The sequence below is a fragment of the Drosophila persimilis genome, unplaced genomic scaffold, assembly GCF_003286085.1.
Source record: "Drosophila persimilis strain 14011-0111.01,24,50 unplaced genomic scaffold, DperRS2 tig00000191-arrow-pilon, whole genome shotgun sequence".
NCBI classification, from domain to species: domain Eukaryota; kingdom Metazoa; phylum Arthropoda; class Insecta; order Diptera; family Drosophilidae; genus Drosophila; species Drosophila persimilis.
In genome coordinates, this window is record NW_020825298.1 from 9722959 (window position 1) to 9736753 (window position 13795).

Below are 13795 nucleotides of genomic sequence, written 5' to 3' on the forward strand. Positions count from 1 at the left end.
CGGCAAAACAAAATTCAAAATCAATAAAAAATATAAATCTTCTATGGCTTCTTCCACTTCTTATACTTCCAATTTGTTTTTTTTTTCTATTTTTGTTTACTTTTTTGATTTTCTTGCGCGCCTTTTGCAACACTGTTTTATGCCAAAATCCGAAAACCCAGCTTTATACCCGCCTCGTCGAACGCCAACAGCAATCGGAAGAGGGCCTTTAGCAATCCCCATATAGGAGGACCCCACGATGCCGCCGCCTCCGGCCATCGACTAAATCCGCACCTGTATTACTATAACAAATCGTATTCGGGTCGGAGTTCGTTCTGTGTGGACGAGTCGCTGTGGCCCACGAATGCGGCGCGGGTTACGAGCGACACGAATCTGTACACGATGCCGAATAATGCCAGTGCGAGTGCCGCCGATGAGGACTATGAGGAGGCCATCGATCAGTTCTCGCCCACGATATACAGTCAGAGGGCGAGCCGATCCATACCGATACCGAATAGTGCCGGCAACAGTCCGCAGCACCATCAGCCGAGGATCGGCTCGTCGGGCGTCAACTATATGGCGGCGTTCAGTGCCAGTCCCTTGATCTATGCCCATCCCTACTCGCCGTTCTATGCCAGCTCGCCGGACACAACTCTATCCTCACCCGTCCATACACCCGGACACCCAGGCCTTCATCCTGCTGCCGCCACTGTTGCCGCCGCCTCTGCCCATCCATCGCGCAGATCCCTCAGCTATGATCCTGCCTTCCAGCGCTTGCAAGTTCCCCATGCAGAGCGACGATCCCGTTCGCCGCTGGAATGTGCCACGGTTTTTGCCGCTGTGGCTGCAGCTGCCACGGCATCCGCATCCGTTTCCGGCTCCATCTTGGGGGATACCACAAAATCCACTGGAGTCAACAGGTCGGTGCTGGTTGACTCTTTTCCACCTCCACTCTCTGGTTGCGGGTTCTGTTTTCTGTGTCTTCTATGTTTCCGTAACTGTCTTATTCTTTTTCTATATCCTACTATCTGTCTGTGTCTCTCTTTCTGTCTTGGATGTGTCTAACTGCTTGTCTCTTGGGCTGTTGCACGTTGCTTTGTGTCTTTGTGTCTTTGTGTGTGCCTTGGGGCTGACTTACATGTTGCACGATAACCCTAAAAACTCCATTGTAAACACACATATGTACACCTAAACAAACCCTTAGAACCCCCCCTTAGAACTTGTCATTGATATCAGAGTTGGTTAAAAGATTCTACAAATAATTATGCCTACTAAAAAAAAAATTTTTTTAACGCTATAAATGGTAAAGCATGATTTACGATTTAACATGCGATGGTGAAATGTTGCAGCATGAAATTATTATTAAAATACAAAAATTCGATACATTTTTTGTTTGTTTTAATTTAAACAAACTACAAAAACAAAATAAACTTTAAAATTTTTACAAATTAATTTAAAAAAATTAATAAAAAGTAATATTAAAACTAACAAATTATTTACAAAATTTAATACCAACTAAAATAATAACACAAAATTAAGTAAATTATTACCATTATTTTTTTTTTTTAAGTATTATACATGTCTAAAAACATTTATTAAAATTAGTACTTTAAAAAAGAAAATACAAAATTGTAGGAAAATTAAACAGGAACACACAAAAATTTCACGATTTAAATATTCTCAAAAAATAACTCGCATAATTTCATCAAATGTACATACGCTACAGGCTTCCAGTTCACATTTTCATACTTTTAATTTCCTAAATGCTTAAAAACAGACTCATTTGAAAGGCTTTGGGAGTGGAATGTACTAGGGTTACAGTAGAGTCGAATCGAAGCTTAGGGAACAAGAAAGTTGGAAGATGTAATGCGATTAGATATCCCTCTATGATGTCCCCAGATTTGTACTGATTGAAACAAATTTGTTTGGTGAATATATCGAAACTAGACCTGTTTATTCATCCGCCCTCAAAAACGCGCTGCTCTAGGTATTACATTAATTAATTATACGAAAGCCAGCTGTTTAAAGATCCAAATGCCACGTTTTGGTTCATTCTAGCTATAATAATGATCCGATTGCAATGTGTTTCTGCAATCAAGTAGATCTGATCTATCTTAAACAATTTCTGATGCCACAGTCCTTGAGTATTATTATCGTTTAGTATAATTTTTAGTCTGACTCAAACTCTCCATTCATCCACATGAATGGCTCTCTGATTTGCGATTTCTGATTCCATTTTATTTCAAGATGATTTAATCGTTCTGCCTTCAACCTTCAAATCGCGTTGCGTCATTCGTCAGGGTGATTCATGAAGCAATCTCAAAATGCATCCTTTCCGTGGGCCAAAGCCATTTATAACCCGACTCGCAAAAGCCCTTAAGGTCTTCTTCTTTTTATTTCCTCTTTTGCTTAATTATAAAAAAATCCAATTTGTTCGAAGGAAGGACGTGGACGTTCCCTCTGCCCCTCTTATGCGTTGTACCCCTGCTCTCCACGAACTATTTTATTCAATCGACTTTATTCAACGCATTGAAAAGCTTTGTGCGAATTTGACTTTGGATCGGAATCGGGTTTGGGTTTGGGTTTGGGAATGGGCATGATGTCATTCCTAAACTTGACTTCTCTTGTAATACTCGCCTTCGTGTTTCGTGCATTTATTCGCTGATGTTCCCATGTTCCCGCCCGATGATGATGATGATGATGATTATGGTACGATGATGCGTTAGCATTTGTTGCCTCATAAGCAATAAAAAAGCAATTTCTTTAGGTGGCCACAACGCAATTTCTGCCACCAAACTGCGCAAAAAAAAGGGGCAAAAGGGTCTTTGGGGGTAGACCCCAAAAGACTATCCACCCCACAAAACGCAGACCCCCACAAAGGCGAGGCTTTGTTAAGAAATGGCGCATTATATTCAGGCCTCAAAGAGACAGATAGAGAGAGAGAGAGACAGTACCATAAGTTTGGTGAGTCGCAAAATATTTCTATAAATGTCAAAAACTTCTCTAAAGGAATTTATCTTTGGGGTTCTGAGGAAAACGCGAGAAGTTAAATTGTTTTTGGTGTAAGTGGAGCTCCAAATACATAAAACTATTTTAAAGTCGGGAGAGGGCAAAAGCCTCATTCATTGCTCGTTTCATGTGACTCACATACAATTTTTGAATCACTTCAAAAGTTTAAAGATAAATGGAAAAGTGGTACGTACTCGTACAGTAGTGGGATATGATATGAGCATACTTCGTATTCAATTGGAGTTGTTCAGAATAATTTCCTGTAGAGGAACATATTCCACTCAAAAGGTTATCATTGGTTGGGTTACTGTTTAGGCAGATAACTCGTAGACAAATTTGGTTGGCTTGCATTTGTTATCTAATGAGGAGATAGTGTAGAGAATGAATCATTAATGATTGAATGTTCTTCTTTTGGAACTTGATTGATATAAGTGTGAGTTCCCCCTCTAATAGATCAGAGCCGCAGAAAGTTAATAAAATACCATAAAAATAAAATCAGTCCAAGTTTTATTTGAAACTAATCGTAAAATAATGAGACTTTTGTTTTCAAAAGATCTTTTAAACCCTGGGATACTATTTTACATGGTAGAAATATTCTGTACTAAAGAAAATATTCCCTAAAAACAACATTCAGTATGGGCGTAGCCCATAATTTTCAATTTCCTGTTGTTTTAAGAGCTTTTCCATAGGGATTACTAGTTGGAACTTTTGAGTCGATGAACACGTGCCTCGATACTTAGATACTCAAGATCGTTAATGTGAATATTTGTTTCTCCAATCACAAAATTTTATATATTTCGTTTACAAGATTAATGATAAATTCAGTTAAATCAAAGAATTTCTACTCCTTGGTTAAATTTGTTTTAAAAAGAGCGAGAAAAACAGAGGTTTATTATTTTAAAGAAGGTATAGGAACAATTAGAACATTACGATGCTGTAAAATCTATGCAATCTATGTATATATTTTTATTAGTTTCTCTATCTATATATAAAACCCATCATCGATTTTGATGAACATAAGATTTTTATAAGTAAAATATTCGAACTCGAATCTAAATACTATATTTCTTTGTAGACCTCCGATCTTTATCAATGCTGTTATAAAATTTATACAGCCAAAGAAGGATCATTGAATTAAACTCTCTTTAAACTTCTGAAACCTCAAGAGATATTATTCTGTCCCCACAAGTATCCCTCTTAACTTTCCTTCCTGTAGCAGAAGTACAGTCCCAAATGCAACCAAAACCGCCAGTTCTTTTATCGTCATCTCTTTATTATCGTCATCCGCAAAGATGCAATGCAAATGCACTCAAAACAAAAAAGCCCAGCAACAGAAATGCCAAAAATGCACAAGAAGGAGAAGATGTTTGACTGGCTTTCAGTTCCAAGGCTTATCTAAGGGAGGGGGGAAAAACACACTCACTCAAGTTCAAGGTCAACAATCCGGAGAGGACTCTGGACTCTCCCTCCCGGCAGTGCCTTTCCTATAGTCTTTCATTTTTCGAAGGGAGGAATGGGATGGGATGGGATGGCATGGCATGGAGTGGACTCCCGACTTCTCCCCAAACCAATTAGAATTTCAATTAGGCATCATCTCCCAAGAACTTTGGCTTTATCTCACTCAAAGAGAGAGAGAGGGAGAGGGAGAGAAATGTACAACATTTTGTGTGTGTTTGGTTCCTCCCTCTTCGCCTTCGTTCCCCACCCATAAATAAAAGTGAGCTCTCGATTCATTGTCGACGTTTGTGGCGGCTGCGGCTGTGGCTGCCGCTGCGGATGATGTCAGCATTTATTTTTGGCACAAAATGCTTGCAGCCAACAGACCAAAACACAATGCCCAAAAAACAAAACAAAATCCCAAAAAAAATGAGTAAAAAGAGGCAAGCAAAAACCGAACCAAAAAAAGCCGCAAAACATGCCAAAAATAATATTTAAGTAAAGAAAAATAACACCAAAAAAAAGGAGGAAGAAAGGAAGGCCATGGGCCTTGAGCCGAAGCTTTGGATACACTTTGACGATGGATCGTTGCCGATTTTCAGAATCTACAGGTAGTGGGGTTTGTGTGGAATACTTCTAGATAAGGATAGAATCGAGATGAGTGTCGAAATATTGTAGAAATGATAGAAATTATTCAAAAAAATATGGTGTAAAAGTATGAGAATTTTCCTCAAAAAGAGCTTGTTTTTTGACCGATTTTTCCTATAGATGATATATAATATAGTGTTCAGCTCGTGGCAGTAATATCAAAAGATTTCAGGCAGATCTTTTTCAAACAGAGACTAATTTCTATAGAAAAAATGTAAAAAAAATCGAGAATATTGCAACAAAAAGAAAAGTTGAAGTACACGTGGCTCGACAATAAGATACAACTCCAGTTTCTATGCCTATATGATTCCTAATACCCCCCGTGAAAGTGTATCCCAAAGTCTATTCCGAAAACACCACAAAAAAACAATTATCTTATGGAAATGGTTTAGGCCGGGGCCATTGTTGAGGCGAGAGGTCTCTTTATGGCCAAGTGTAATGGATGTTGGCTAAGAAGGAGATCTCTCTTGAGGCGGCAGATTCTTCTTGTTTACTTTTTGGCCGTCTGGCCCGAAGATTTCTCTCTCATTCGCCATTGTGTTTGCTTTGGCCACTTGAGAGAATGCGGTGGAGGAGGAGGAGAAGGCATTCTTGTGGCACACTTCATCTTCATCTCTGAGATCATTCTTCGCGGCGTCGCCCACTTTTGCCTGCACCAAAAAAAAAATAACCCCTTATTTATTGTACTCTTTCTTCACATACATAAGTATATCTTGTCAAGTCATTTCAAATTATTGCCTACACGATCGATGATTTGTGGGCTTAATGTTTATTTTTATTTATCTTTTTACACATTTTCACATTTTATTTTTATACACTGCACACATATTGATTGCTGATTGTTGTCTGGGTTTTTGTGTACATATACTCGTATATTTTGTAACGATTCGGACAAATATTTCCATTTTTAACACAATTCACAGGCCTTTTATTTAAACCTTTGAAATTTGTACTAACTAAAGCAATTATTCTCTGATTTTCAGGTATGTCAAACTTATTTTACAATCTCCTTGCGGAACTGAGGGGTAAGCTATGAAAAATCTATACAAATTAATCTAAATTCGGCCCTATAAATTATGCCTGTAATGCTAAGCCACTCTTGTTGAAAGAGAGAAAGATATAAGTAAATAGATGGAGAAATTGCACCTTAGACCATTCGTCGAATGACGCGAATAAAGGACGATTCCCTGCACTAATCTCCAATAAGTGAACGGACACATTCGTTTAGAAATAAACAAAATAGAGACCATGTCCAATGAGCCATTGGAGGTTACTATTTCCAACGAAATACTAAAATACTATCGTCTGGTCTAACTTCTATCCTTTACTGCTTGTATGCGATTGGTTCGTATCGCGCGTCATGCGGCAGCGCCCATCGGAGGGGAGTATTTCTGCCAAAAACGCCTTTAAGATGCGCTTAATACTGAAGTTCCATATCTATCCCCAGATATCCATCCCAAAAGGTGTATTTTTAACTCTACAAAAAACTCCCATAAAAGTTTCAATTAAAATTATTTATAATCGCCCTGACCAATTATAATCCAATCAAGTGGCAAAACTTTTCGCAATGCCCGCCCATAAATAATACAAAAAATAAAGAGAAAAAGTTAAAATCATTTGATATTCAAAAGCGTAACATTGCAAAAATCATCTCTTAAAAATAAAAAAATTACAAAAATCATGGCCAAGAAAAAAGTTAAATAAATTTGTGCAAAAGTCATTGAAAATTGGTTTTTGCTGGAATTTTGTAAACTTTTGTTATAGCCTCTAATTAAATAGATATCAATCAAATTAAAAGACGCCTTAAAAATGTAAATTATTTGCGCCATATTTGCGTTAATGGCTTGGACTTTAGGCCAAAGCCATGGTCCCTGGCCCTTTCCAGACAGTTCATGAACTATAATAACCATAAATTGAGTCCATAAGGAAGTGGAAGAAGAACCTTAACTGTCGAGGCCCAACAGCACATACTAATCGATGTGATTACATTAGCATTAGGAATAGGAATAGGAATAGACATAGTCATGGACATGGACAGGGCAAAGACAGCGTTGACAGAGAGGAGGAGACATTAAGCCATAGAGAAAGACACACAACGAGAGCTGAATGTCGACGCCATAATGTCTGGCACCACCATCGTTCGTCGTTCGTCGCTCGTTCGTTCACTGGAAATCGTTAATTTTGTACCCTATCCCCCCACCAGGCCACAGGCAAACCTTTAGCTGTAGATACAGTTTGGTTTATTCTATTTTTGCATTGCAATGCGCGGCAAATTATATTTAAATGGCTGCCACTTAAAGTGTCTATTGTGTGAGCCCCAAAGGGGTGGGGGGGCATGGCATGGAAAATGCACTGACTAACGGACACGTGTGTGCCCCAATGCCATATTTTATTAAAGTGCAAAACCTCAACAATGGCGAGGGAGGATTCAATAGAAGGTCACCAAACGTCCAAGCATTTTGGCAGAAGGCTGCCTACGAAATCCATGATAGCCGGGAGTTTAGAGGGCTACTGAAGAGTGGCTTTGCCACGAAGTCAAGGCACGAGCGCAGGAAATGTTTGCTCATTGTATCATTTCTGTGTTGCTCGTTACACATTTTGCTATTATTTTGTCTTTATTCGAAAATAAAATACACAAAAATATAGAGAAATAGTTTTACACGATTTCTATAATTTTCTCCTAGCCAGCCCTTCTCCTTCCACGCTCACACGTGAAAGGTTCTTTTTGGTTTACTTCTCTACCTTTGGGTTCCTCCAACTACAAGATCCTCCCTCTCTATATCGATTCACTTAAATTGCCGTATCTTTTTTGATATATCGTGTGGGGCATGTCAAATTTCACTTTTATTGCGGTTTCTTTGCGGCTTTGCCGTCTATTGCCTTTGCCGCATCGATTAACGTTGCTGGCTTTTAATTACTTTAATTACCGCGCTTTGTGTATCGTATTGTGTTTCCCCTAGAATATTTCTTGATGGGATATGGCGTGGTTGCATAAACACAGTGTCCGCAATTAAGAGAACTACGAGGCGTGCCTGCATGCATCATCTTGTTAGATTCCGATTGAACTTTAGAATCAGTTGATAGTTGATAGTGATCCGACGGCCGCAACTTTGTATGCAGCTCGGAACGATCGGATCGTATGAGATTCAAGGTCTTTGGGGTAGAGCCAGGTGCTCGAGTGGTGGAGGTGTGGGATGAAAACTGCTTTGAACTGTGATTGTAAAACGTCAAAGTAGGTGCTAGATCGGTAGAGGGTGTTTGTGTAGTAGGAAATCGTTGTGATCTTCTGGGCTTTGTTGGATTTTCAGCTTTGAATCAACGATCTTCCTCGGTGTTGGTATGGATTCCACAGATCTTTGAGGCCTATCAATAAGAAAAGCATGCCATCGTTACAGTTATATGTATATATATCGATTATAATTGAGAATTTTTTATGTTATCGTTTCATATCAAAGACACATCGATGGAGGATTTTATTGGTAATTTTTAATCGATTTTTTGGGTTATTGTTTATCGGTTGTAGCACAAAGCAAAAAAGAATAGCCACCAGATGTTAATTTAAACCCAGAAAACCATTAATAAATCTTCCCCCAAAAGATATTTCATTTTCTTTTGACCCCTGTTGACCGAAGGAAAAGCTAAAATTTTAATTATTTTTCCCCCTTCCAGTCCATAGGGAGCTTCCCCGTCAGCCACGTGGCAAATGTTAAACAGAAGCCGAGCAAAAGCAGATTCTGTTTGGCCGTTTAGCGGCGTTTATTTAGCCTGGCTAATGAGCCGTCAACAGGGGGCTGCTAGGGGTGGGGTACCAAGAAAGGTGAGACAGTGTAAGCCACCTTTTGGGGGAAGGCCCACCCACAAGAATGTGGCAAAAGAAACCCCAAAATGTGGTCGACAACTACATTTTCTAGAATCTTTAAGTTCATTATGGTTTCGGGTTACACACGACGACGCCCACCCACAGAGAGGACGCGCCCCACCGTCCAAGAGGGGGGCAGCTAATAACGTGGCAGACATTCTGGCGACGCAAACGGCAAACAAAAAGACGGCAAAAACTGTCGACAGATACAAGTTTTCACTTTGTTTTTTTTTTGCATAATCCAGGGAAATTCTTATGAAACTTCAAGCAATGCAATTTTATGGTTGCGAAATGGCGAAAATTATAGATAAACTTGGTTTAATTTATGACAATTAAAAAGGCAATGGAGAACGTGAAAAGTGAAGGAAAAATACACTTTCCGATGATGGAAAGTCTTGTCCTTAAAGCAATAAATATTGTATTTCTAATAAGTTCGACTAAAAGTTCCGCTAATCATTATCCATTATAGAGGGACCCCAGCAAAGCGGGTCATTGCATGCCCTCCAGGCATCCGCAAGCTCCATGACAAGCCCAAAATGCCACCAACAGAAAAGAAAAGTGTTGCCGCCCATTTCGAATAATTGCATAGGCAATTCCCAAGATGCAAGAAAAAAAACCCAACGCCAGAGGCAATTGAAAACTTCAAAGCAACTGCTGCTGCAACAATGCAACTGCAACACTGCAACTGCAACCGCAAAAAAGAAAAGAAAAAGCAAAGAAAACATGTGGAAATGTGAAAAACAACGCTGAAATTATGATTAGTTGTAACTTGATTTTAGCCAGCCTGCGGCTGCCCATTCGCTCTGCCATTTTGCATTTAATTATGTGCGAAATGTATGATTTTATGGCCAGCGATAAAAAATACTTTGCCCGAAAACCAAACACAACAAAAAAACACGTAAGAACGATGGAGAGTGGTGTTGAGACAGTAGGATACCCTGTAATCGGTCTAGGAGTGGGAGTAACTAAAGGAAAATGATTAAATTATGAGGGATATAGATATAGAACACCACTAGATACGAGTCCCTGCCTTCTGATTGTAGATTAAAGCCATGAGAATAGAGTATGTGGTATCGTAGATTTAATCTGTGTATATTTTGGGCTCTTTTGTCAATGGATTTGTTTACTACGAGATTATTCACATTGTATGATCTTTTGCTGTCTCTTCCTTTGCCACTGCTGGCCGTTATTCTTGTGCACCTCCCTATTCCTTTGCTGTACTCGTTGGCTAGCGAGAGTTACTCGCTCAAAGAGGAGGATCACAAGAGCGAGAGGCTCGTCCTACAGGGAAAGGAACAATATACCCTGATACCCTCTATAGTACCGTGTACAGTCATATAACAAAAAAAAATTATAATATCTGAGAACGTGCCGCCTCGATTCAGTACGGTTTGCCTACAGCCCATTCGATGCATATATTCTGCTATTGTTGTTCGGAAAATTAGAGCAATGAACTGTGGCCTGGCCGGCCAGCGTTGACTTGTGTCTCGGTACCGGAACTACGAGTTCATAGTGCCCATTGCGGCGGGGATGCAAATGCAAATGCAATGCAGAAAAAGCTAAAGGCACACCCCACACAGACATCGGCAGGGGCAACAAAAACAACAGTAACCGATTCAACAGCACGAGAAAATGTAAACATTCAAAATTTATACACCAATCGCAGTCCTGCTGACCCACAAAAAGGTCTCGTTCCGTTCCGTTCCGTTACGTTACGGCGGAGGTGATTGCACTGCTGTTGCACCCACCTAGTCCTAGTCGTCCACCCTTCATTACAGAAATTGCCTGTTGGGCGACCCAGACACGCGATGTGTCTTTGCGGAGGGCATTTTTCCACGAATTGTTGCATTTTCCAGGCCCACACTCACGCCTTTCAAAAATTGAAGCAAAAGTACGGGAATTTGGCAGTTGATTTTTACTTAGTCATCGATGGGTCAACATTTGCTCGGCCTCGTATTCGTTGGTTAAACATCAAGCTAGTCAAAATATTTGTTCGTTTGCCCAAGAAGCAATTGGAATGTGACCAAAACAAAAGACAGTGCTAATTGGTTGACTAGAAGACTAGTAGGGGGGATTATTATATAGGGAAGAGAGCTTTAACTACTTCCATTAGTTCTGAGGCGAAAGCTTTGGAAGCTCACTAATACAAAGACATATTATATGGTTAAAGGAAGAGGGTTCTTCATACTTACATATTTATTTATCCAATGTCTAGATTAATTCTTCTTCTTAAGACTTCTCACTCTATATAACCGAATAATCACAATGCCATAATGTGACCGCCTTCAAAGTCTATTTCCCTTTGCTTTGATGGAGCTTTCACACATACGCAACACACAGATGCACACCAATAAATCGCACCAAGCCAGCTTTACTCGATTCTAAAGCAAAGCTTTGGCAAGCTCACTAATACAATTACATGGAGCTTCTTCAAGCACAAGTAAATTAAGTAGATTCATCTGCCCTGTGGATGTGTGGTGCTCCATTAGCTAATGAGGTTCACTGACATCAAGCCAATTGCCAAAGAGAAAACTTCTCTTGTTTGCTTACAACCAAACAGAAAACAGAAATAAGCCAAATATAGTATGCAAAATAAATCTTTACAAATTAACAGCAAACAAAGAACTGGATTGACTGGACCTGGGGCGCTGTCTTGTTTTTGTTTGATTTAAATTGTATTTATTTATGACTGCTTTGCGCGCTCAACTCTTTTTCGTTTCTTTTGTCGCCTGGAAGCAATGGACATGGCCAAGAGACCGCCCCCCAAAAGGGGGTTATACTAGGTGTATAAAAAGTCAAGCTACACGTGTAATTATTTTTGTGACCAAACTTTCACTTTTTTTTTAACAAGTACGTGGGGAATTATACTTGGTTTGTTTTAGGGGGGAATTGAGCCAAGTTTTCTTAGTCAGGCCAAAAATAAACCGCATTCAGGTAGCCTCTCTGGGAAGTGTGTAAAGCTACTTTAATTGGGCTAAGTCATATCCCAAATTAGACTTCCTTGCTTATCGCTCAATAGATACGACAGCTGTATTTTATAGATAACGGTGTGGCTGATACTATATAAAAATGTTTATATATGACAGTTGTTTGATTTCGAAAGGTCTTTGGTAATGGTGTGCGAAGGGGCAGGGGGCCAGGGCCAATCTTTGCCTGTGAGGGGTATCATTGTATTTCCTTATTTAATGCAACTAATGGAAATTATATATTATAAATCTGTTCTTTTTTATACTATTATTGATAACCAAACAACCCCAAAAACCTTCCGCTTTCTTGATTGTAGGGTATTTTCGATCTTGTAAATCGCATCACTGCTGCCTCTCCTCTGTTTCTGATTTGTTTATTAACAACGTGTCGGATTACTGCCCCCGCCGATCAGCAGAGCGAATCAACGCTTGTTTCAAACTGGTTTTCAAAGGCTAAATGATTTAAAATTAACCAAAGAATTATGTATTCCGCAGGCAATCATTTTTAAGTGCTTCCCTTAGCAGCAACCATTAAAAAATATTGTTTCTTAGTTTATTTATCAAGCTTAATGCATAATTAAAAGTACGGGTATATACAATATTAGGTACAAGTAAGCTCTTAAACTACATTTAAATCACAATTCACTCTTTAACAAAACAAAAAACAAAACTAAAAACAATCAAAGCACATTTTCATAGGAATATTTGGGTGGCAAAGTAAGAGGGAAATTCTTTTGTTCATCGCTGATGATGATGCGGGCAGATTGCCAAAAGATGTTGCAATTTGTGTGCCCATCCACCATTTGGGTCAATCTACATTCTGTCGGCTGCTGCTCCTCTGCTCCTCCTTTGTCTCTGCCTAGAGTACAGTCATGGCGATAAGCATGAGGGCGACGAGTATGAGCCAAGGGCAGATGAACATCAGGCAGGCGACTTCAAACATGTTTGCTTCGGCTTCGGCTTCCCCTTCACTCTTGTGGCTTTGCTGGGTCTCTGTTGTTCTTTCTGGTTAGGGGTTGATATTGGTTTGTCCTCAATTAGATCTCTTTTGGGCCGGACAACTGTTGCTGGTGGATGGAGGGCCACTGCCGTTTTACGCTTTTAGTTTTTTATATGGTCTCTGGATCTGCTGCCACAACACCAACAAACAAACAACAAATTCGATGCAGCTCAGACTCAAACTCAACTCTCAAACACACACAACAGGTACGACGTTCGGTGTCGCACTGAGCGTACCTTCGTTCGTGTTGGACGATGTTGAATGGCGATGATGGTCGGTCGGCGTCGGTGTCGGTGGGGGGCTTGTTGTTGCTGCTGTTTCGTGTTCGTTGTTCGTGTGTCGCTCTGTTCGGCTCTTTGTTGTCGTTTTGTGCCGGTTTAGCTTTTGTTGTTCCTCTCGTTCGCTCTCTCTCTCTCTTGTCGCGTGCTCTCCAGTCGCCCGCGCTCTGGTTAGCTCTCTCTCTCCCCTGATCGGCTTGCGCTCTCTTTGAATTCAAGCTTTTGTTTGGCTTTTGGCGCGCTTTCGAGAGCTTCTTGTGTCGATTGCATTTCAGTTTCATTGATCCCTCTCCCCCCTTACCCACCCTCTCTAACAGGCCTAATGGTATGCCTCTTCTCCACTTCTGGAGCCATATAATTTCCATTTGGTTTACTTTTGTTGTGGAAACTCTTATCAATGCACTATATGTGGGCTATCAATCCTAACCTCTTTGCTCAGGTGAGCTTCGTCGACCACGTGTTGGAGTACTTTCTGCTCTGTTGGCTAGAGTTTTTTTTGGATAAAGAAATGAATTTATTAAATTGAATTGATTGGGAGGGCTTATGGAATAAACATTTTTAAGCGGATAGAGGTTGGAAATTCACTGGAAAATATGCATAAACTGAGATCAAATTTATT

At 39.9% G+C, this 13795-nt stretch overlaps 1 protein-coding gene across 1 annotated transcript in view; it reads left to right on the plus strand.

The window, feature by feature from the left end:
* Nucleotides 1-13795, plus strand: part of LOC6589612 (protein bunched, class 2/F/G isoform) — a 117377-nt gene that overhangs the window by 38550 nt on the left and 65032 nt on the right. Inside the window, exon 3 of the mRNA XM_026988573.1 lies at nucleotides 162-899. Within this exon, the coding sequence (XP_026844374.1) occupies nucleotides 162-899 (738 nt within the window). The remainder of the gene's footprint in view (nucleotides 1-161; nucleotides 900-13795) is intronic.